Here is a 25,867-nt window from a genome sequence, read left to right as displayed (position 1 = left end):
GCGGGGCAAAATCAAGAACGACAAGATTCTGAGGTGGAGGATCGAGCTCTCCACCTACAACTACGAGATCTTGTACCGACCGGGGAAGCTCAATGAGCCCCCAGATGCCCTATCCCGCGGTACATGTGCCAGCACACAAGTAAACCGATTTCGGGCCCTCCACAATGACCTCTGTCACACCGGGGTCACTCGTGTTTTTCACTTTATCAAGGCTCGCAACCTGCATTACTCCATCAAGGAGGTAAGGACCGAGACCAGGGACTGGCAGATCTGCGCGTAGTGCAAACCGCACTTCTATCGGCCAGACAGGGCGCACCTGGTAAAGGCCTCTCGCCCCTTTGAGCACCTCAGCATTGACTTCAAAGGGCCCCTCCTCTCCACTGACCGTACCGTGTACTTCCTCAACATTGTTGAAGAATACTCAAGATTCCCCTTTGCCATCCCATGCCCTGACATGACCTCTGCCACCGTCATCAAGGCCCTGTACAGTCTCTCCACCTTGTTCGGGTTCCCCACCTACATCCATAGCGATCGGGGTTCCTCCTTCATGAGCGACGAGTTGCGTCAGTTCCTGCTTAGCAAGGGCATCGCCTCCAGCAGGACGTCCAGTTACAAACTCTGGGGCAACGGACAGGTGGAGAGGGAGAACGCGACGGTCTGGAAGGCCGTCCTCCTGGCCCTACGGTCTAGAAGTGTACCAGTCTCCCGCTGGCAGGAGGTCCTCCCCAATGCGCTCCACTCCATCCGGTCGCTCCTGTGCACTGCCACCAACGAGACCCCTCACGAACATATGTTTGCCTTCCCCAGGAGGTCCACCTCCGGGGTCTCGCTCCCGTCCTGGCTGACAGTCCCAGGGCCCGTCCTCCTCCGGAAGCATGCGAGGAGTCATAAATCAGATCCCCTCGTCGAGAAGGTTCTGCTCCTCCATGCCAACCCACAATATGCCTACGTGGCACATCATGACGGGCGACAGGACACAGTCTCACTTCGGGATTTGGCACCTGCAGGTTGCCCAGCGACCATCACCACCACCCCCGACCCTCCACCACTACCCAGCTACTTCAAGATCTGGCACCCGCAGGCCCACCGGCGACCATCACCACCATCCCCGCCCCTCCACCGCCCCCCCTCCACCGACTCAACTATTGGGTACAGAAGAGGACAACACGCTCCCGGACGCGCAGGTCTCGACACCGGTGACCACACCACAGCCGGGACTGAGGCGATCACGGCGGAAGGTCAAGGCCCCCTACAGACTTGATCTTTACGTCCACTTCACCCTCGCTGGACTCTTTTTTTTAACAGGGGGTGAATGTGGTAAACCACTGTGGTATATAATATGTGTATTGTGGTAAACTGCTACTGTATTACATGTAATGTGGTAAACCACTGCCTGATGGCTCCGCCTCCCCTTGGGCTCGGTATAACGGTGGCTGGTCTACGCCTCCGACCCAGTTAGGGATCAGAGGCCAGGAGGCTTTCTGTTTAGTTTATTAAAGCCTCAGTTACATTCACTACTCGGCTTGTGTTCATTGATGGCACATCATTCCCTAGATATAAAGACCAGCAGTCCATTAGCCTTTTGACCATTTGTTGCACTGTCCATTTTAAATAAAATCTGTGGACATGCACATCGAAGTTTCTTTGGATCTCAATTGCTTCTAACCTTTAACCATTTAGAAAGTACAATAATTATCTTTTTTAGGCCGACAGTGGGGGAAAAAAAATCACAATTTCCTGTATTGAAATCTATTTGTCACAGTTTTGTTCATTAACTTATACTGCATATACTTTTGAATCATCTACACTGTTTGCTTTGCATCTTAAATAAATGACATACTATACTGTTATCTATGTTCCCAATAAATAGTGAATAGTTAAAGTTCCAACATAGATCCCCATCTCCTGGAACTCAGTCAATTGCATAACCAAGACAATAATTTGCCCTCAATGCCATAAGCTTCAACTATTTTTCCAATTAGGGGACAATTTAGCATGGTCAATCCACCTACCCTGCACATATTTGGGTTGTGGGGGTGAGACCCATGCAGACATGGGGAAAATGTGCAAACTCCCTATGGACAGTGACCGAGGGCCGGGATCAAACCCCGGTCCTCGCCGCCATGAGGAGCAGTGCTAACCACTGTGCCACCGTGCCGCCCATAAGCTTCAACTTTAGCTCACGGTCAGGACTTTAGCAAATGCATTTTGAAAGTCCATAAATAACATCCATAGACATTCCCCTGTTGGCTACTTCAGTTACCTCTTTAAAAAATTGAATCAGATTTGGCCTACCCTGTACAAATCCATGCTGGCTTTCCTGATCAGCTGATATTTTTCACTTTGTTCAATCACTCTATCGTTAATTATAGATTCTAGGAATTTCCCAAAGACAGGCTGTTCTATAATTACATGGTTTCATTTTTTGAAACTTACTGAAATAGCCAACTGATATGCAACTTTATATATAATATCGGTTCCAAAATCGAGAGACCTTAGGAAGTTGATAGTTAGGGCTTCTGCGATGGTCTCAACTACCTTCTTTACCATACTCCGATGAAAACCATTCAGTCCGAGGGAGTTTATACCTTTAATGAAATTATTTACTTAAATTACTGTTAATTTGATTGATCTGTTAAATTTGATGAATTCCTGATTCAATATCAATCTCCTTGCGATGTCTGCCATGTTGGCGGCACGGCAGCACAGTAGTTAGCACTGCTGCTTCACAGTGCCAGGGACCCACGTTTAATTCCGGCCTTGGGTGACTATCTGTGTGGAGTTTGCACGTTCTCCCCATGTCTGCGTGGTGCTCCAGTTTAATCCCACAGTCCAAAGTTAGGTGGATTGGCCATGAAAAAACTGCCCCTTAGTGCCCAGGGATGTGCAGGTTGGGTGTGGTTAAGGGGATAGAGCAGGCGGGCGAGTGAGTCTAGGTAGGGTGTTCTTTCAGCGGGTCAGTGCAGACTCGATGAGCTGAATGGCCTCCTTCTGCACTGTGGGGATTCTCTGGTTCTTTACTGCAAATACTGATACAGAGTAATTATTTAACATGTTCTCATTTCCTTATTTTAATTTATAATATCATCACCCATTTTTAAGGGACTCACATTGGTCTTAACTACTATCTTTTTCCCTAATTGTAAAAGTTTTGTCTGTTAATTTTCATATCCCTTGCAAGTTTATTTAATATTCACCTTTTGTAGCCTTACTGTTTGTCACCCTTACCTGTTCTTTGTCTCTGCCTAATAAAATAATACATATTGTCATGTGAGAGTACCTTTAATGGATGGACATGGATGTTTAAGCAATGTACCTTGAAGAAAACAGTGATGTCAGAGAGTGGGTGGGGCTGAGCGAGGTCAGCCATTTGGAAGTTTTGTTTTGCAGTTTGAAAAGAGTTTGTGAGTGTCTGTGGGTTTCCAGAGAGCTGCATGAAGAAAGCAAGGTGCTGGAGCTGAAGTCACCCAAGCTAATATATCTCTGCCATTCTACAGAAAATATATATATCCTTTAACCTGATGTGATTTTGTTTAAAGGTGTTAAGTCTCTTGGAAGTTTGGAACTTCCGGTAGCGTGGGCGAGCAGGGCGGCCGCAGCAACAAGAGCTCCCGCCGGTGGCCGCGATTCACGGCGATTTCGGGGAAATCCCCGAGTCTTCACGCACCCCCCGACTATCGTTGGCCTTTGGGGCCGTCACGAGCAGCCAGCGGGGCCGGTTTAAAAACCGGCGAAGAACTCCGCGCGGGTGTCGGGCGCTGAGGCGCTGGGCCCAGCGCGGCGTTGAGGTCAGAGCAGCGGGGGCGGAGCTAGGAGGAGGCCGAGGCAGCAGGCCCGATGCCAGGGCACTATGTAGGGAGGGTGCTCCACGTCGGATGGCTCCCACCTAGGTGGAAGAAAGAAGGCTGAAGCCTGGTCCCAAGGGAGCTCTTTGTGAATGCACAGGAGAAAGAAAGAAGGTTTAAGGAAGTTTGGTAAAAGTTTTTTTATTCTCTCCCGCTTTTTTTTTCAAAAAAGAATAAGTCAGATTGATGAAGGACATGAGGGTGAAGGGGGAGAGAGGACAAAAGAAAGAAGATAACAAACAATAAGCCGCTAAAGGATGCGAAGAGCAGCGTCGAAGAAAGGAGGAAACGCGGGTTCGCCACTGAAGGAGAAGACGAGCAAAAGTGTTGACAGGATGGCAGAAGCCGAACTGCAAGGCGGGGCCGCACTACTTACGGAGAAGATGACCGAGGTGATGGCGGTGGAGCTGGAAAAACAGTTTGCGAGGCACATGGAGGCCTTGAGGAAGGAGACGGCGGTCGCGTTGAAGTCATTGGTGGAGGAGGCAATCGGCCCGGTGAGGTTGGCGGTAGCAAAGGCATCGGCCGAGGTGAGAGAGCAGGGCGAGAAGATGAAGGAAGTGGAGGAGGCCGTGTCACGATACAGCGACCAGGTCACCTCGATGGGGACGAGCTGCGGAGGGTGGTGGAGGTTAACAGAGGACTCCGAGCAAAGTTGGAAGACTTGGAAAACCGCTCAAGGCGGCACAATTTGAGAATTATGGGCTTGCCCGAAGGGACAGAGGGCCCAAGGCCAACACAATACTTCGCGAAGAAGTTGGCGGAGCTGATGGGGGAGGGTGAGAGCCCCACCCTGTACGAGCTAGGCCGAGCTCATCGGTCATTAAGGCCGAAGCCCAAAGTGAATGAGCCGCCAAGGGCAGTAATTATCTGCTTCCATACGTTTTGCATGAAAGAGAAGGTATTAAGCTGGGCGAAGCAGAAGCGTGACGTGCTGTGGGATGGTACTGCAGTTCGGATCTACCAGGACTTGACGGTGGAGTTTGCAAAAAGATGAGCAGCGTATGGGCGAGTGAAGGCGGCTTTGTACAAGAAGGGGATGCGATTTGGTATGGTGTACCCGGCGAAGTTGAGAGTAACATATAACGCCAAAGACTTTTATTTTGAGACAGCGGAGGCGGCTGAGGCGTTCGTGAGGGCAGAAGGCTTGGGACAGACGTGAAGAGCGGAACTGGAAGAGAGACTGTGGACTGTGTTTGAGAAGCTGGAAAATGTATAAATGTTACAACTTTCTTTTTACTGATTTGTATTGTAATTTACTTCTCTTTGCATTGTTACAGAGTTCAAGTTAATGGTGGGTTGATTGGCGTTCTGTGTTGCGACGGTTAAATGTTATGTTAGTGAATTGAAGGGGTTGGATTGTTGGGTTTGTTTTGGTGCTTCTTTCTCTGGGACTGGGTGGAAGGGGGCGAGATGTCTTGGCGGGGGAAGCCACCCGCGCTAGCTAACTAAAGTCAGTTAGTGAACGGGGGTGAGGTGAGAGGAGGACTGCGGACGTTGGAGCCTGGATAGCAGGCTTCAAAGGGCCTATGAACAGAGCGAGAGGGGGGAAGGTATGGATGTTGGGGGATGTTTTTGTAAGGGGGGTTCTTGGGAGGGGTGGGAAGGGGTTTGATGTTAACAATGGACAGGGGCGGGTCAGGCTTATGGGGCAGGGCCTGGTGGTATGGTGATGGTGGATAAGAAAGGTGGGGGAGGGGGGGGGGGGGTAGAGACCCCCAGTAAGGATAGTCACGTGGAACGTGAGAGGGCTAGGAGGTCCAGTCAAGAGTTTAAGAGTGCTTGCGCATCTTAAAAGTTTGAAAGCCGATGTAGCAATGCTGCAGGAGATTCACTTGAGGGTGAAGGACCAGGTGAGACTTAAAAAGGGCTGGGTTAGCCAAGTGTTTCACTCCGGATTTGATGGAAGGGCTCGAGGGGTAGCGGTGTTGGTCAGCAAAAGGGTACGCTTCCGGATGGAGAAGGTGGTGGCAGATCAGGGGGTAGATATGTGATTGTGGCAGGGGCGCTGAAGGGGAGATTAGTGGCGCTGTTAAGTGTATACGGTCCCAATTGGGACGATGTGGGATTCGCGAGGAAGGTGTTTGGGGCCATTCCCGACTTAGACACGCATGAGCTGATTGTGGGGGGGGGACTGGAACTTGGTGCAGGAGCCAAAGTTGGACAGATCACGGCCGCGCTTGCTGGTCCCATCAGGGGGGGCGAAGGCGCTGGCTGGGCTAATGGTGGAAATGGGAGGGGTGGGCCCTTGGAGGCTCCTGCACCCAAGGGAACGCGAGTATTCGTTTTTCTCAGCGGTCCATAAGGTATACTCGTGGATCAACTTTTTTGTGGTGGGAAAGGCTTTGCTGGCTGGAGTCAAGGGGTCAGAATACTCTGCATTTGCAGTGTCAGATCACGCTCCACATTGGGTGGGTATGGTGCTGGAGAATGGGAGCGCAGAGACCGGGGTGGAAACTAGATGTGGGGCTTTTGAGGAACAAAGTGTTCTGTGAGAAAATTGAAAAGGTAATTAAGGAATATGTAGGATTCAATTGTACAGGTGAGGTGTCTAAGGCAGTAGTCTGGGAGGCTCTAAAGGCGGTGGTGAGGTAATTTTGTTTAAGGCCAGGGTGGACAAAGAGGAGAGGTTGGAGCAGCAGAGGGTAATAAATGAGATGTTGGAGGTAGATAGGAGGTATGCAGAAGATGGGGACCCAGCGAAGCTGGAAAAGAGGAAGGAACTATAGGCGAGCTTCGACCGACTGTCCACCAGGAAGGCGGTGTGCCAACTGAGACGAGCAAGGGATGCAGTTTATGAACATGGAGATAAGGCGGGCATGTTAGCAGGTCAGCTCCGGAGGGAGGCAGCGGCAAGGGAAATTCTTCAGGTGAGGGATAGGGCAGGGAAGTTGGTGGTGGCTCCAGTGCTGATTAACAAGGCTTTTGAGGCGTTTTATGAGAGGTTGTACAAGTCAGAGCCCCCCAGGGGAGACCGTGAGATGCAGGAATTTCTAGATGGGTTGGAGTACCTGAGGCTAGGGGAGGGGGACAGGGCTACATTAGAAGGAGCAATAGTGGAGAAGGAGATAAAGGATGCGATTGGGAGGATGCAGTCAGGGAAGGTGGCAGGGCCGGATGGGTTTCCGGTGGAATATTATAAAAAATTCAAGGATAGGCTGACACCCCTGATGGTGGGGATGTTTGAAGAGGCGACAGGGAAGGGGGTGTTGCCGCAAACCTTGGGGCAGGCATCGATTTCACTGCTGCTAAAAAAAGATAAGAATCCGACGGAGTGTGGATCGTATCGGCCCATATCACTTCTGAATGTGGACGCAAAAGTGTTGGTGAAGGTACTGGCGGGTAGGCTGGAGGAGTGCCTCCCGAAGGTGATAGGGGAGGATCAGACGGGGTTCGTGAAAGGGAGGCAGCTGTTTTCGAACATTAAGTGGGTTTTGAATGTCGTTATGGCACCGGCGGAAGGGAAGGAAACAGAGGTGGTTGTGACATTGGCCGCAGAGAAGGCGTTTGATCGGGTAGAATGGGGGTACCTGATGGCAGTGCTGGAGCGGTTTGGGATTGGACCAAGATTTGTGAACTGGGTAAAGCTATTATATAAGGAGCCGAAGGCGAGTGTCCGCACAAACAATGTCAGTTCGAGATACTTTTCTCCCCACCTTGGGACGAGACAGGGATGTCCTATGTCCCCCCCTGAGCCATTGGCCATCGCATTGAGAAGTTCGCGAGCATGGAAAGGAATAGTGCGGGGGGGGGTTAGAGCATAGGGTGTCCTTATATGCCGACGACTTGCTGCTGTATGTATCGGAACTGAGTGCGTCGATAGGAGGAATATTGGAGCTACTGCGGGTATTTGGGTCTTTCTCTGGGTACAAGTTGAACCTGGACAAGAGTGAGTATTTTGTGGTGTCTCGGCCGGGGGTGGGGGCAGGGGTGGGGGGGCTGCCATTCCGTAGGGCAGGGACTCACTTTAGGTATCTGGGGGTGCCCTGGCCTGGGGGGAGGCTTCGCAGGTGGTGGGGAGTTTGGTGGGGAGAGTGAAAGCCGATCTGGCAAGGTGGGATGGCCTTCGTCTGTCACTGGCGGGTCGGGTACTGGCGGTTAAAATGAATGCGTTGCCGCGATTTCTGTTTATTTTTCAATGCTGTGGTGGTATGTATTACGGGTGTTAAGGTACCCTGGGATGCCGAGAGGCTATTGGTAGATAGACACTGGATTCCGATTGGATCAGGCCGCCTGCTGGCTCCACCCAGCAAGGCGGAGTATAAGAGCCCGGGTTCTCCCAGCAGCCGCATTCTGTAACTGTGCTGCTGGGGAACAAGTCTGCGTAATAAAGCCATCGTTCGACTCCTTCTCATCTCGTCTCATGAGTGATTGATTGTGCTACAAATGCCTACCGATTTTCCTGCCAAAGCTTTTTTCAGGAAGATTGAGGGAAGGATTATCTCGTTCATATGGGGAGGGAAGGTGGCCAGAGTGAAAAAGGTGCTGCTACAGAGGGGAAGGCAGGCAGGGGGTTTGGGTCTCCCGAACCTGTTGTACTACTACTGGGCGGCGAATGTGGAGAAAGTGCGGAGCTGGGTCAGAGGGGTTGATTCCCAGTGGGTCAGAATGAAGGAGAGTTTGTGCAGGGGGTCGGGGCTGAAAGCACTAGCAACGGCGCCGCTCCCGATAGCTCCGGGGAAATACTCCGGGAGTCCGGTAATAATAGCTTCATTGAAAATCTGGAGGCAGTTTCGCCAACACTTCGGTTTGGGGGCAGGGTCAAGGGAAATGCCGATTCGGGGGAGCCACAGACTTGAGCCAGGGAGGTGGGATGGAAGTTTTCGGAAATGGGAAGAGAGGGGTAGTATGGGCTGGAGCAGGGAGAAGTGTTTGGGTACATGCAGGTTCGGGATTTTGCCAGGAAGGAGATATAGAGCTTCCCAGAGGAACCGGCCTCCACATTGCTGGAGGAGGTGCTGACGACAAGGGGACTGGAGAAGGGGGCAGTGTTAGCGGTGTATGGATCTATTTTGGAAGAGGATAAGGCACCACTGGAAGGGATCAAAGCAAAGTGGGAGGATGAGCTGGGAGAGGTTATAGAGGAGGGGGGTCTGGTGTGAGGTGCTCCGGAGGGTGAATGCCTCCAACTCATGTGCGAGGTTGGGGCTGATACAGCTGAAGGTGGTATATAGAGTGCACCTCACGAGGGCGAGGATGAGCCGAATTTTTGAAGGAGTAGAGGTTGTGTGTGAGCGTTGTGGGGGGGGCCCCGCTAATCATGTTCATATGTTTTGGTCCTGTCCAAAGCTAGGGGAGTACTGGAAGGAGGTGTTTAGGGTAATTTCCAAGGTGGTGTGTGTGAAACTGGACCCGAGTCCCTGGGAGGACATATTCGGGGTGTCGGACCAGCCAGGGTTGGAAACGGGTGTGGAGGCAGATATCATAGCCTTCGCCTCATTGTTCGCCCGAAGGCGGATCTTGCTAGGATGGAGAGCAGCCTCTCCACCCAGTGCCCTGGCGTGGCGAGGGTCCTGTTGGAACACTTGACCCTTGAGAAGGTTAAGTTCGAACTGAGGGGAAGCTCGGAGGAGTTCTACAAGTCATGGGCACTATTTATTATGCACTTTCAAGAACTGGAAAACATCGAACATTAGTTGGGGGGGGTGGGGGGGATGGGGGGGGGGAGGGTTTGGGGGAGAGGGGGGCTGTGTAGATTAAGGGTGACTATGGGTAATCCCTGATTCCTTTTTGTCATTTGTTTATGTAAACATGCGGGCTGATATTTGGGGATTGGTGGGAGGATGGGAGCGTTGTTACTGTTATGGGGATTGACATATCTGTTGCTGATTATTGTTTGTTGTTGATGGGTGTAAATGCAGGAGAAAATGGGTAAAAGGAGGAGAATTTAAAAAAAAAATTTTTTTAAGTCTCTTGGAAGTTTGAAGGAACATTTTCAGGAATTATTTACTGTTGCAATATTTTCTGAGTTATCTTTGAAGTAAGGGGTGTTAAGAGATCCAATGTTTATTTAAGATGTCAAGTTGAGTTCATGGAATAAACAGTGTTTTGTGTTTAAAAACCCACGTGTCCATAATTGTAATCCCGTACCTAGGGGAAAAGACACGTGCTCGGAAAAGCAACAAATCCATTAAAGGGAGAGGTTGGTTGAACTCCATGATACATTTTGGGGTTCTGAAAACGCCTCGCCCATAACAATATAAATTTTACAAAAGCCATTTCAAAAAATGATACAGCTACTCAATGAAATACATCCTAGGTTGTTTTTATATTTACTAATCTGATGTGACCATACCCGTTCTTGATAACGGCTTTCAAAGTAAGCCATGTCTCGTTCCTCAGCTGTGGGCAGGTGAGCAAATCGACTTAAACCGGAAACATCTGTAGAGATACCAGGAAGTTTTTTAATATAGTTATTCATTCACATATTCAACAATATGAATAGTTTATTTAATTTGTAGAGATTTTATACTGGGTACAAATATTTGTGTATCTTCTGGTACTAAATTATATTAATTTGAAAGCTGCATACATCCTTCAACACTAGGAGGATTTGAGTTTCGGGGAAAAGAAATTATACAATTATAGTTGCTCAGAAATGTTTGTTACAGATTATTAATGTGTGTAGCAATGTAATTTAATGTGTGGAAGAATCAGGAATTTGCTGTGGATTGAGTGTGAATAGAGTAGAGCAATAATTTTGTTTCCCAAATACGTTCCATCATAATTTGGCATATTAAAATATTTGTATATCTTTTTGCAGATAATTATTTATATTGACACCACAAAAATGTTGCCCATGTACATTATTTCTCCTTTTTTTTCAACAGTTCACCCAGCAATTTATTATACTTATGCTCCATCAGAACACAAGAGGGACATCTGTCTGACTTATCTACTTAGAACTGAGATTATGGCAATGATATGATAGATAATTGTGAATTTTAGAATTTAAATATGGTGCACTAACATCGGGCGGGGGGGGGGGGGGGGGGGGGGGGGGGGGCTGGTGATGATGGGCAAGATGACATTTTGAACAGAGAGTCCGGATTTCCCCTCATGCTGTCAAGGTTTACTTGTCTTTTGGTCCTGGTAGGACAACTTCCGGGCAGGGGCCCTGATGGACAGCCTTCGCTTCTAGCTGGATAGGGAGAACTCCGGAACAGGTCCTGGGACCTGACAGATGTGATCCTCAACCCTGAGGGCGAGGTGAGTGCAAACCTGCGAGCGATTGGGCATGCATGATCCTAGACCCTGGAGTGTGATGGGGATAGGGATGTTGTTGAGGTGCTGGCGTTGGACTGGGGTGAGCTCGGATAAAGATGGGTATGATGTCCAAACACAGGGACCTTTGAATGAAGGTAGGGCGTTAAGTACAATCCTTGCTCTTCCTAGCCCATAAGCAGTGCTACAAAGTCGCTTCAGCTGCAGGGTTTCCTCGGGCCTGGGAAACTCGGCAGCTGTATCACCTGTCAAACATGTTCAAAAAGAGGCTACCAGCTTCATTAACACGTTTAATCTCTCAACCTCTCTCCATAAAAGGTGTAATTGAACTTGTTGGATTCAGAATGTTTACATTTCACCCCGAACTGCTCTCAGTCACCCTTTTCTGTATACTTAAATTGCTGCCCAAAAGTATGAGTTTGGCATGGTTAGTTGCATTCTGCCACTGGATCATAATGCTGCAAGTTTCAGCACAAAACCAAAATTGGAGTACAAAGTCTAGTTGACAATACTGAGGAGCAAAATAAAATAATTTGCCTTTGACGTGTCTTTTCACATCTTCAGGACATGGGAAAACATTTCAGATTAAATTCATTACTTTTGAAATAAAGGGTGTGATTTTACGGCCGCTTTGCGCCCAGCATGGATCCAGCTGCTCAGTTAAATAGCGGGAGAGGCCAAAGTTGAAATCCGCTCCAGGAGTGAATGGTTCACAATCTAACCAGAGTGCTCCTGGTGGCAAGTTCCAGATCCCGCCCAAACATGGTGAGAAACCAATTAAGAGCAATCTACATCTCATTAGCTGCTGCCCCAGTGCACAGCGGGGGGGGGGGCTGTTCGGGGAGCTGGGCATCAGAGGTCGGGGGTCATTCCTGGGCTGGGAGGGTGAGGACATGGCATCTGAGGGGAATACAAGTCATCCTCCGATATTGTGTATACCTATAACAGGGGCATCTACAACTGCTGCCTGTCTGTCCTACCAAACACTTCCAGGACAGAGCGAGTGCATAACCAATTGGAGGCGTCCCAAAGGTTGCAGATGCAGTAGATTGCGCCGGCAATGCGTGGCATCAAGGTCAACACCGCTAGGCTGGCGACCGCAATGGAAAGCCTAGAGCGACAATGTCAGCGCTTTGAATGGTGGTGCCCAAGGCATGACTCAGTCAGTGACGACCACGGCTGAGGGCCTCGACATCATGTCCCAGTCGCTGAGGGATGTGTCCAAGATGCAGTTGGACATTGCCAAGGCACTGAAGGGCATGGCTCAGATGCAGGTGGACATAGCCGAGGCACTCCAGAGCATGTCACAGTCACTGGGAGCATCGCTGAGGACATCAACACCAGAACCGGCAGAGCCAGATGGCACAGAGACCTCTGGAGCTCACTCCAGCTGCCCCTCGGCCCTATGTGGACCGCAGGTCCCTCTAGACACACCGTCTGGGAGGAGAGAGCACTGGAGCTAACTTACCTTTGCAGCCCGGTGGAGGTTGTTGGTCTTCTTCCTGCACTGTACGGCGATCCTCATTGTGATGCTGTCCAAACTGACGGCCGCTGCCACTGCTTCCCAGGCATCATTGGTGGTCCTGCTGCTGGTCGGTTAGGATTATATTCATTGGAGTTTAGAAGAGTGAGAGGGGATCTCACAGAAACTTACAAAGTTCTAACAGGATTAGACAGGGTAGATTCAGAAATAATGTTCCTGATGCTGGGGAAGTCCAGAACTAACTAGGGGTCATAGTGTGAGGATAAGGGGTAATCCTTTTAGGACTGAGGTGAGAAAAAACATCTTCACCCAGAGTAGTGAATCTGTGGAATTCACTTCCACAGAAAGTAGTTGAGGCCAAACGGTTGTGTAATTTCAAGAAGGAATTAGAGAGAGCTCTTGGGGCTAAAGGGATCGTAGGGTATTGGGTGGGGGGGCAGGATCAGGGTATTGAACTTAATGATCAGCCATGATCATTGTGAATGGCGGAGCAGACTCGAAGGCCTAATGGCCTCCTCCTGCTTCTATTTTCTATGTATGTTTCCATGTATTCTTGATTAATAAGGGGATCAGGGGTCATGGGGAGAAGGCAGGAGAAGGGGATGGGAAAAATACCAGCCATGATTGAATGGCAGAGCATAATCGATGGGCCGAGTGGCCTAATTATGCTCCTATGTCTTATGGTATGGTCGTCCGACCCCCTTGGGGGAACAAGGTGTCCACAACGTCCAGAGGCATCCCCAAAGCGTGGAGCAGGTCTGCGTGGTGCCATGCTTGTCTGCTGACTGGGAGTGAGTTTTGAAGGAGAATTTCAAACCAGTTGCCCCTTGTTAGCGGGGAGCTGCTGGGCACGAGTCTGGTGAATCAGCTGGCGGGTCAGCCAATACCAGCATGAAGCTCGTGGGGGATCATTTTCGGCACTCAAATACCGGCCGCAGTTTCACCGGGTCGGCCGTCGAGAAAGACCCAGGAAGTCGGGCCCAATATGACACTTCAAACTTTTTCTATTAAATTGCGCCCACAATTTCTCTTGCTATTAGCGAACACAACAACCAATCTACACACAGGATTCCACAAACACTACATTAATGAAATATAATTAAGTTTTGGTTAAAAATGAATTTTGGGAGAATTTCCCATTCTTTTTCTAGCAGATAAAGCTTTGATTCAATTTGATTTAATTTATCATCACATGTACCGAAGTACAGTGAAAAGTATTTTTCTGCGGCCAAGGGAATGTATACACCTGGAAGACAGCACCTTTAACAATAGAGCGTATCCACTGAAACATCCATCTGGATTTTGTACTTAAGTGCTACAATAGGTCTTAAAACCACAATATTCTGATTCTAAAATATGAGCTCTACCATTAACATAAGCTGACACTTCAGCATTATTGGAGATGGTATTATCCAAATGAAACATTTCACCGAGTTCCCAACTCATGGACAGCAATTCAAAGAAAATGAAATGGATGTAGAAAGAAAACGGAATTACATTGACATTGTATCTATTAGTTACGATTTTTCTATGACACCCCATTATAGAAATGATATTAAAACCATAAAGAGCTTATAGAATGGATTTGCCAGTATGATGTCAGAGATGAGAACCTTTAGATTTTGATGATACAAAGTATTGGGACTATATATTTGGAGCAGGGTGGGTTAATAGGAGATTAAATCACTTTTTTTAATGAGGCAGGAGTTTGATTTTTGAATAGTAAAAGCCTAATTCCTCTGGCTGGGGAGTCAGTGACAATGGGTCATACATTTAAAATTATCACTTTGAAAAGGAGAGAAATGAGGAAATTAAAGAAATTAGGCAGCCCAGCGATCCGCGCCGGAATGTGGCGACTAGGGGCTTTTCACAGTAACTTAATTTGAAGCCTACTTGTGACAATAAGCGATTTTCATTTTCATTTCATTGCCAGCGCCATGTTGGGGAAGTTGTTTACTGTCAGGCACTCAGTGCTCGATTGAGGGACCTGCATCATGGGGGAGTGGGAGAGGGGAGAAGGCTAAAACCACCCTGCCCTTGTCTTCAGTACTCCATGGCCACAATTCTGCACCTACATTCAGCCGCAAGTGAAAATGGCGACATGCGCGCAAAATATTGCGAGTCAGAAAATGAGAATCTCACCAGCGAGATCTCGTTTTCTGATTTTCCCCGCCCCCTCGCCAGTGACATAATGAGGTTCCTGCCGAGATAGGCTGAGAACCTCATTTTAATAAATTAACACCCCATTAAAGGGCTTCCCCGCCGTATCATTTCCCCAACGTTAGGAATTCGCCCCATACCGGCGTGATGTCACATCGGTGAGATTTACAACAGGTTTTGCAAAACATGAACCAGTGAAGGAAATCTGCCAGGGTCACAGAGGTAAGCATAGCCCTCGTGGGACATGCTCTCGCACTGCTCTGAGCTAAATTCCCCTCCAACTCGATTTTCAAGTTTGCTGATGACACCACCATAGTGGGTCGGATTTTAAACAATGACAAGACAGAATCAGGAATGAGATAGAGAACCTGGTAAACTGGTGCGACGACAATAATCTCTCCCTCAATGTCAACAAAATGAAGGAGATTATCATCGACTTCAGGAAGCGTAGAAGAGATCATACCCCTGTCTACATCAATGGGAACGAAGTAGAAAGGGTCGAGAGCTTCAGGCTTTTAGGTATCCAGATCATCAACAACCTGTCCTGGTCCCCCCATGCCGACACTATAGTGAAGAAAGTCCACCAACGACTCTACTTTCTCAGAAGACTAAGGAAATTTGGCATGTCAGATACGACTCTCACCAACTTTTGTCGATGCACCATGGTAAGCATTCTATCTGGTTGTATCAGAGCTTGGTATGGTTCCTGCTCTGCCCAAGACTGCAGGAAACTACAAAAGGTTGTGAATGTAGCCCAGTCCATCACGCAAACCAGCCTTCCATCCATTGACTCTGTCTATAATTCCTGCGGCCTCGGAAAGGCAACCAGCATAATTAAGGACTCCACGCACCCAGGACATACTCTCTTCCATCTTCTTCTGTCAGGAAAAAGATGCAAAAGTTTGAGGTCACGTACCAACCGACTCAAGAACAGCTTCTTCCTTACTGCCATCAGACTTTTGAATGGACCTACCTCATATTAAGTTGATCTTTTCACCACACCCTAGCTATGACTGGAACATAACATTCTGTAGTCTGTCCTTCCTTCCCTATGTACGGTGTGCATTGTTTGTACAGCATGCAAGAAACAATACTTTTCACTGTATACTAATACATGTGACAATAATAAATCAAATCAAGTCAATGCCTGGGGAAGTGCCAAGGGGGAGCCTCTCTAGGGAGCTCCAAGGGAAGGATTCATCTTGTGCAGGAGGGTCTCTGTGTAAGTGGCGGCTGGGGGAGACTATTCTATTTCTTATTGGAGATCGGGGTGCTCTTTTCTTGGGATTCCCAGCGTCGCCGACTTTAGTGTGCTGGCGTGGGCCACACCTGCAGATTTCTTCTGCACACAGTGCTGTACAATGTGACGAGGAAAGCCTGCTATGCAGTCTGTGAGCTGCATGCAGTTTTCTCACCTTCGTCAGCATAAAATTTCATCCATGTCTCTTGTCTCCTGCAATTCTTTCCCGTGATCCCATCCCACCCTCACTCACCAGTGTTAAAGGATTCAATTATGATACAAAGTGAAGTCCTCGGAGCATAATTGGCAGTAGCCACCACTCTCAGTGGTGCTGCTAGCAATGGAGAGATGCCAGGCTCTCATTGGCTGGAAACTCATAGAGGGCACAATTTTCGATACTGGCCCACTTAATTTGGCTGGGGCTGCCCCACAGAAGTGAAGCAGCGTTCCCCACTGGTTTTCCAACTGGTGGACTAGACCCCTGTTGCCAACATTAAATCCAGGCCCATTTCTTGTTTCAGAGAAAATTAGATTTGAAACAGAAAAATAGGACCATGAGGAGACATGATAAAAGTGACCTTATTCTCAATTGGTTAATGCCTACTTGACAGGATGGGTGAATTAGCCTCTTTCTGTGCTCAAAAACTGGTCCTGCTTTCCTTTGCTGAAACTGCTCATTATTCAAAGAGCATCAGAGATGTTCTTCTCTACCTCACACTGTCTTGTTAAACCACCTTTCTGTGCGTCCTCCAATTTAATGAGAAGGGCTCATGGACACTTTTCTCTTGGCTCCCTTTTCCTAAAGTTCTCCCACTGCCTTAGCCCTGAACTCATATCTTTCTCCAGATTCTATCCCATCTCCTGCCTTGCTCTCGCCAACCTCATCCTGTTCATGAGACCAAGTTCTTGCTCCCCTGACCCTATTCCAGGCAAACTATTGATCACACATCTTAACTTCCAGGACCCCAAGTTAGCTGATTTTGTGAAGTTCCCTATTTTCAAGTGCTGTACCCCTCCCTTCAAATCTGTCATCAAAGAAACCTTCCTTTGACTTTACAACTGGGCTGGCAATTACCAACCTACATCCAATCACCTTTTCCTCTCCAAATCCCTGAACAGGCTGTTCCCTAACAAATGCATGCCCATTTTGCCCACCATCCTTGTTTGATACCTTCCAGGGGTCACCCCTGCCACAATATTGAAATGGCCCTTATCTAAGTCACAAATTAAATACTGTGTGAGTGTTGCCAAAGCAAACCCTCCCTCCTCATCTTTTCCAACCTAACTGCAACCTTCCAAACAGCTAACCACACCATTCTTCTCCAATGCCATCATCCAGACAGGTGGGACTGTCTTTGCTTGGCTCCAATATTGGACACAATCTAACGGAAAAGTTTCCAAGTGTGGTAGCAAACAGGAATTGCCGGGTGCTTGCGTCAGCCGACCCGGTGAGACCGTTGCCGGCAACTGATGGCAATTAGCGCTGGTAATGGTGCCCCACGGGGTTCATGTCAGAAATCACGGTGCCACCAGCTGATTCGCCTGGACTGCGCCGAGCAGCTCCCTGTTAACGTTGGGGAGCAGCACTTAAACTGATCCCGCAAACCAAACCCCAGGCGGCACGCAGCCATGCCACCGCGCAGACCAGCTCCACGATTTGGAAATGCTGACCTGGCCAGACTGCTGGATGCGCTGGAGTCCAGGCGGGATACCCTGTCCCCCCAAGGGCATGGAGGATCAGCCACAGGGCAGCCAGTGCCGCCCGGGAGGCAGTGACAGCGGTCATCGGTGTGGGTAGTGTCACAAGGAGGACCGCCACCCAGTGCCACAAGAAGCTAAACAAGGGTCGCAAGGGTGAGTGGGCATCGACCCCCTGGCAACGGTCCTGCCTGCCAACCACGGCTGCCTATCTTCCCCCGTCCCCCAGCACAATCCCATGCCTGTGTCCAACACACCCCACCCATCACCAGCAGTGGTGCCCACGCCTGTCCTGGTCATGCGTCCACACCCCCACCCCGTGAGAGAACCTAGAACATACAGTGCAGAAGGAGGCCATTCAGCCTCCGAGTCTGCACCAACCCACTTAAGCCCTCACTTCCACCCTATCCCCGTAACCCAATAATTCCTCCTAACCTTTTTGGACACTAAGGGCAGTTTATCACAGCCAATCCACCTAACCTGCACGTCTTTGGACTGTGGGAGGAAACCGGAGCACCGGAGGAAACCCACACAGACACGGGGAGAACGTGCAGACTCCGTACAGACTGTGACCCAGCAGGGAATCGAACCTGGGACCCTGGCGCTGTGAAGCCACTGTGCTACCACGATGCATGAAGCATGCGGCTCACAATGCCTTCTCTTTGTCCCCGCAGGAACAGTTGGCCCATAAAGGACGGGAAAGGGCCCAGACAGGTGGTGGGGTGTCGGAAATCAGAGTCCTCACCCGCTATAAGGAACGGGCTATGGAAGTCATGCGGGTGGCCGACGTCAGAGCGGTCACCAAAGTCGAGAATGGCCTGCGTCGCAGAGGTGGGTATCCACCGGCCCCCACCCAGAGGAGCTGTCATAGGTGTGTTGTTAATGCCCCACACTGACCACATATCCATTCTCCTGCAGCATCTACATCCAATGGTGCCTGCCTATCTGGGGTGGCCGCCCCCCTGCCTCCTAAGAGAACACCACACAGGAGAGCTCCAAGGATGTAACTGTCGAGGCATCACATCTATCACCCCCAAACTCCACCAGCGCAGAGGCACACACCTTGGTGGGCAAAAGTAATGGACAGGCTTCTTGGGCACAATCTGATGCACACCACACAGTTGCTGATGCACATCAGGCGGAGGCAGGAACATCCTGTGAGGTCATCAGTCGGAGGTCTGCTGGATCCCAGGACCCAGTTGGGTCCCATTCAAGGGATGTCGAGCCTCTGGACCAGGCTATCCTGGAGCTGATACAGATGCTAGGGTAGTCCATGATTCAGAGGGCGGGGGGGGGATGTCAGTGACACTCCAGCAGGAACATGTCCCAATCGCTGTGGGATATGTCCCAGTCTCAGGTGGATAGTGCCAGGGCCCTGCGGAGCATGTCCCATTCCCAGGTGGGCATTGCCAAGGCGCTCAAGAGCATGTCCCAGTTGCTGAGGAATATGTCCCAGACGTAGGTGAACATTGGCAAGGCAATGACCCGGTCGCTTGGGCGTCGGCACCATGGTGCAGACAATGGGGAGCCGCTAGAGCTTGCAGCACCAGATGATGCAGGGGCCTATGGAGCTCAATCCAGCCACCCCTCCATCCCAATTTGATCCCCAGGGCTCTACGGGCACTGACCGGGAGGAGGGAGCTCTGGAGGCCAACCCGGAGCCCCCCCTACAGGGAGACGACAGTGGTCACCAGCTGTCCCAAGTACACCCCTCCTAACAATGGCATGTGTCGGGGTCAGCATTGGAACAGGGTGGCACCAGCAGGGCATATGCCATCGGCAAGTCGGCCTGGGATCCCCAGCCCCTCAACAGGATGCCCGCTAAGGCATCAAAGGCACGGTATTTGGGGGGGGAGGGGTCGTCACGGTAGCACTGTGATTAGCACTGTTGCTTCACAGCGTCAGGGCCCCAGGTTCGATTCCCGGCTTGGTCACTGCCTGTGCGGAATCTGCATGTTCTCCCCGTGTCTGCGTGGGTTTCCTCCGGGTGCTCCGGTTTCCTCCCACAAGTCCCGAACGATGTGCTGTTAGATAATTTGGGCATTCTGCATTCTCCCAACGTGTACCCAAACAAGCGCCGGATTGTGGCGACTTGGGGGTCTTCACAGTAACTTCATTGTAGTGTTAACGTAAGCCTACTTGTGACAACAAAGATTATTAACTAAGGCCACAGGGTGCGGTAAGCAGCTGGCTGCCACCACCTCTGATGTGCATCCTGGGGACATACCTAGATGTAGCAGCAGAGCACGGAGGTCTAACCAGATACAGGATCACTGAGGAGGCACTGAGGAGGAATGGGGCTGGTGGCACCATTGGTAGCTAGGGACATTTAGGGTCACGGTTGTTCACCTTTAAAACATGTTACACCCGAGACATGTGAAGCCTCTGTCACATTATTCCGCACTGCGGGCTGGCCTGCACACCCTCTCCTCTCCTGGTTGCCTTCAGCCCTCCCCCGTCCTCAGACTGCCTGGATCTCGGCGCCTCCTGAGGTACACCGCATACAGATGATGGGCGTGAGTGCCCTGTCAGCAGACAGAATAGATTGAAGAGCACCAGAGCTCAGCTCAGAGAGGGTTATCATCGCCCTCCTGCCTTGTATATTGGCCCGCTGACAGTGCCGACACAGGCCCATCACCCTGGAGTGAAGTAACACAGACCCTGGGAGGGTGGAATAGGGCAATGGGAGGATGGGGGGAATTGGTTAGGGGCAGGTGGAGGAAGGAGGGAGAGACGGATCAGATGGTGGAAGGGGGGGACGGGTGGAAGGGGGATGGTAAGAGGGGGTGAGATGACGGACAAAGCCACGTCCTATGAGAAACGGCAAGGATGAGGGCCTCCCTAGCCCTCTGGGCATGCCAGACCCTCACTGCCGCCACCAGTCCTCCATCCTCTAGCTGCTCCCACAGGTTCCCCCCCACTGCTGTGCCAGGTTGTGGAGGGCACAGCAGACCACCGCAATGAGGGTGACCCTCCGAGGGTGTACTGCAGTGCATTACCAGAGCAGTTGAGGCATCGGAACCGCATTTTTTTTTGTCAAACATTTTATTAAGGTATTTATAATTTTATAATAATAACAATTTTATAATAATAACATGATAATAACAGTAAAAAGTACAAATATAAATATCGTGCATAAACCATCTCCATCCCTAACAAAGCATTTTAAGCAGTTCGATGAACAACTCAATGACAGCCTAGGTGGCTACACGGGCCTCGTCAAACAGGGTCTCTGCATCAGTCACCGGCCTCCACACTGGCGTCATTAACCAGGACCTAAGTGGGTACCCCTTAAATCCCAAGAGCTAACTGGTTATCCTGGGGTATACCTCGAAGACGCCGGGGATCTCCAACTGCCCCAGGATGTAGCTGTCATGCATACTCCCTGGGAAGCGTGCAGGCACATGACCTTGATGTGGTGGTCGCACACAAGTTGAACGCTCAGTGAGTGGAACCCCTTCCTATTAATGAAGGGCACGCCCGGACCACCCTGTGTACACAAGGTGACATGCACGCCATCTATTACCCCCTGGACCTGGGGCATCCCAGCGATGGCAAAGAATCCTGCTGCCCAGGCATCTTGATGGGCCTGCGCCAAGTCAAAGTTTATATAGACAGCTGCCTGGGCAAACAGGGCATCCGTGATTTTACGGTGCTCTTGTAGGTTGTTGCTTGGGATATGCCACACATGTCCCCAGTCACGCCCTGAAATGAACCCGAGGTATAAAGGTTAAGGGTTGCGATGACCTTCACAGCTGCCGGGAGTGGGTAGTCGTCTCCTCCATGTGGTGCCAAGGACATGGCACAGGTGCCATGCTTTGCTGTCCCTTTGCTGAGGCAGAGCCGCCTGCGGCACATGCTGTCCAACATCTCTTCAAACGACCAGAGACACCTGTACACCTTGGATCTTTGCCGGCTTCCCCCCCTGGGTCCCTCCCTGACCTGATGGGTGGCCGGGTCCTCAGGATGTGGGCGGGCATCTGCACATGGGCTGCTGCCTCAAACCTCTGTCGGCATGGTTGCCGCAGCCATCTCCGGCGTCTGGCCACCTGGACTGCCACCGCCACCGCGAGGGAAGTTGCTGCGGGGTCTACAATATCATCCATATTGTGCTAGCTGTAAGGAATTGGAGAGGGTGTTAGACGAACAAGTGGCTCTGGCTTCCACACCAGTACCCTCGAATACCCCAATCCTCCCCACCTTTACATTCCCTGCCATCTCTCAGGGTGTCACCCAACCAGCTGGTTGTGCTGGGGGGATCTGCCCTGCACACACAGCCCCCGGACACAGCAGGGGCCCATAGGCACCAGACCCCAGACCCTGTACCCCAGATTCCGGACCCCAGACCCCTGCTGGGAACATTATTTGGACCAGGCACAGGTCCCCTTCCCGATTCACACACCCACTCTCTTCACGGGATGTCCTCAGTGCTGAGGCCCAGCTCTTGGGTGTTTGATTGTTGGCTGATGCCCCTGTGGTGTTGATGCCTCCAGTGTTCATGCAAAGTGTCCGGGCGTCACAGTCTGATCAGGATGCTCGTCAGTACGACTCGCCTGCAACATGGCACGACTATCCACGGGAATCCACTTGGGAGCTGTGAAGTGCTCACATTACCAACATTGTCAATTCCCTATTTGTGATAACCTTCAGCTGTGCGGCCATATGCCACCACGGTCAATGGGAGTTAAAGTGATCTTCACCATATTCATAAGAACTAGGAACAGGAGTAGGCCATCTAGCCCCTCGAGCCTGCTCCGCCATTTAATGAGATCATGGCTGATCTTTGTGGACTCAGCTCCACTCTCCGGCCCGTACACCATATCCCCGAATCCCTTTATTCTTTAGAAAGGCATCTATCTTTTCTTAAAAACGTTTAAAGAAGGAGCCTCAACTGCTTCACTGGGCAAGGAATTCCAGAGATTCACAACCCTTTGGGTGAAGAAGTTCCTCCTACACTCCGTCCTAAATCTACCTCCCCTTATTTTGAAGCTATGCCCCCTAGTTCTGCTTTCGCCAGCCAGTGAAAACAACCTGCCCGCATCTATCCTATCTATTCCCTTCATAATTTTATATGTCTCAATAAGATCCCCCCGCATCCTTCTAAACTCCAATGAGTACAGTCCCAGTCTACTCAACCTCTCGTCATAATCTAATCCCCTCAACTCTGGAACAACCTCGTGAATCTCCTCTGCACTCACTCCAGTGCCAATATTACCTTGGACGGGACTCTATCCAGGTGGTGATTGGTGGGGCGGACAGGCAGCAACTGAAGTTGCCCCCGTATGGGTATACATGATCAGGTGGGTAGCATTTTGGACCCGCAGGCGCTGAGCCCTTCGCCCCCAACCCAGGGGCAACACCCCCACCAATGGCGTTGACCCCCCAACCGGGCCCGTTCCCCCTGGGGGCTCCCCCACCTAGCCCGAGCACCGGGGCAGCAACCCCAGTGACCCCGGGCTGATTGCCCTATTTCCAAGATGGCTACACAGCTCCTCCTATCCCAACAGCAGCCATTACCCTAGCTTCACGTTTTTAAATAGGTGTGCTAAAGGCGTGACCGCCCGCGTTAGAGCCGGTTGGATCACAGGAGGCCGTTCGATTGGGGGAAATTCCTGTTATTGGGATGGAGGTGGCTTTAATTGGTGATTATTGGTTTCTCACCAACGGGAGCAGGTCGAGTAGATCTGAAACCGATCAAGACCCAACGCGGTTCCCAATTTCGGACTCTCCCCCGATTTAACTGGTTTGCTCAGATTCGCACTTGGCGGGATGCAGCCATTAGATCGCGTCCCGTATCTCTTGAATCACAGCCAGATAATCACCTTACAACTCTTCCCACAGCAGCACCATTATCTCCGGAGTCCCACAAGGATCTATGCTTGGCCCCCATCTACCTGCTACTCCTTGGTGATAGTATCCACAAATGGAACATCGAATTCCATATGTACACTGACCTCACTCAGCTCGATCTCACCACTTCTCTCTTGATTCCTCCACTGTCTCTGATGGGTCACACTCCTTGCCCAACACCCAATGTTGAATGACCCGACATTTCCTCCAGCAAAATATCAGGAAGAGTAAAGCCACTGTCTTCAGTCCCTGCCATTCCTGACCGCTGTTTTCATCCCTGGAAACTGTAAGAAGCTGAGCCAGACTATTTCCAACCTGATCTGGAGTTGAATTTCCCACCACATATCCACTCGATCATCAAGACTGCCTAATTCCACCTCTGTGATATCGCCTGACTCCAACTCAGCCTCAGCTCATATGCCTCTACAACCACCAGCCATGCCTCGGTCTAAAAAAACTCCTCCTGCTCCAATCTTTTTAAAAAAATATATATTTATTCAAGTTTTTCAACAAATTTTCAACAAACCCCCCCCCCCCAACAAAAAGAAAGCAACAAGAACACAACAAGTAGAAATTATACATTGGATTTCCCCCCATATACAGTAATCCCCCATATAACAGTAAAAAGCACAAATAGGAAAAAAAAAACCTGAACTCAAACACCACCCCAAGAGAAGCCCCCCCTCCCTCCCGCCCACCCCTGGGCTGCTGCTGCTGACCTCCTCCTAACACTCCGCGAGATAGTCTAGGAACGGTTGCCACCGCCTGAGGAACCCCTGCACAGACCCTCGCAAGGCAAACTTTATCCTCTCCAGCTTGATGAACCCTGACATGTCATTGATCCAAGCTTCCACACTAGGGGGCTTTGCATCTTTCCATTGTAGCAAAATCCTACGCCGGGCTACCAGGGGCGCAAAGGCCAGAATACCGTCCTCTTTCGCCTCCTGCATTCCCGGCTCGTCCGATACCCCAAATAATGCTAATCCCCAGCTCAGCTTGACCCGGGCATTCACCACCTTGGACATAGTCCTCGCAAAACCGCTCCAAAACCCATCCAGTGCCGGGCACGACCAAAACATATGGACGTGATTTGCTGGGCTCCCCGAGCACCTCCCACATCTGTCCTCCACTCCAAAGAACCTACTCAACCTCGCCCCTGTCATATGCGCTCTGTGAGTAACCTTGAACTGTATTAGGCTGAGCCTGGCGCAAGAGGAAGAATTAACCCTACTCAGGGCATCAGCCCACAGACCCTCATCTATCTCCTCCCCAAGCTCCTCCTCCCACTTGCCTTTTAAGTCCTCCACCGAGGCCTCCTCCTCTTCCTGCAGCTCCTGATAAATCGCCAAAACCTTGCCTTCTCCAACCCATACACCCGAAATCACCCTGTCCTGAATCCCACATGCCGGAAGCAGCGGGAATTCCCTCACCTGCCGCTTCATAAACGCCCTCACTTGCATGTACCTAAAAGCGTTTCCCGGGGGTAGCCCAAACTTCTCCTCCAACGCCCCTAGGCTCGCAAACGTCCCATCGATGAACAGGTCCCCCATTCTTCTAATCCCTGCCCGATGCCAGCTCCGAAACCCCCCATCCATCCTTCCCGGGACTAACCGATGGTTCTCCCGAATCGGGGACCAAACCGAGGCCCCCACCTCACCCCTGTGTCGCCTCCACTGCCCCCAGATCTTTAGCGTCGCCGCCACCACCGGACTCGTGGTGTATCTTGTCAGCGAGAGCGACAGCGGTGCCGTCACCAGCGCCCTCAGGCTCGTGCCCACACAGGACGCCATCTCTAGCCTCTTCCACGCCACCCCCTCTCCCTCCATTACCCACTTACGGATCATCGCCACATTGGCTGCCCAATAATAGTCACACAGATTCGGCAGCGCCAGCCCCCCACTATCCCTGCTACGCTCCAGAAACACCCTCTTCACCCTCGGGGTCTTATTCGCCCACACAAATCCCATGATGCTCCTGCTTACCCGTTTGAAAAAGTCCTTAGGGATCAAAATGGGAAGGCACTGGAACACAGAGAAACCTCGGAAGGACAGTCATTTTTACCGACTGCACCCGACCAGCCAGTGAGAGTGGCAGCACATCCTATCTTTTAAAATCCTCCTCCATCTGCTCCACCAACCGCGTCAAATTAAGCTTGTGCAGGGCCCCCCAACTCCTAGCTACTTGGATCCCCAGGTACCGAAAGCTCCTTTCCACACTCTTCAGAGGTAACTCGTCTATCCCCCTTCCCTGGTCCCCTGTGTGCACCACAAAGAGCGCACTCTTCCCTACGTTGACTTTATACCCCGAAAAGTCCCCAAACTCCCTAAGGATCCGCATGACCTCCGCCATCCCCTCCACTGGATCCGC

General features: G+C 50.7%; 1 protein-coding gene across 4 annotated transcripts in view; it reads right to left on the bottom strand.

Annotated features, from left to right (window-relative positions):
* Positions 1 to 25,867, bottom strand: part of fam221a (family with sequence similarity 221 member A) — a 202,511-nt gene that overhangs the window by 24,763 nt on the left and 151,881 nt on the right. For all 4 annotated transcript variants that reach the window (XM_072509263.1, XM_072509266.1, XM_072509264.1 and 1 more), the window contains one exon: positions 10,141 to 10,226. In XM_072509263.1, the coding sequence (XP_072365364.1) occupies positions 10,141 to 10,226 (86 nt within the window). The remainder of the gene's footprint in view (positions 1 to 10,140; positions 10,227 to 25,867) is intronic.

Source organism: Scyliorhinus torazame, chromosome 6, assembly GCF_047496885.1.
Source record: "Scyliorhinus torazame isolate Kashiwa2021f chromosome 6, sScyTor2.1, whole genome shotgun sequence".
Lineage (NCBI taxonomy): Eukaryota > Metazoa > Chordata > Chondrichthyes > Carcharhiniformes > Scyliorhinidae > Scyliorhinus > Scyliorhinus torazame.
Note: the sequence above shows the minus strand (reverse complement) of the source record. Positions and strands in the feature narration are given on the sequence as shown.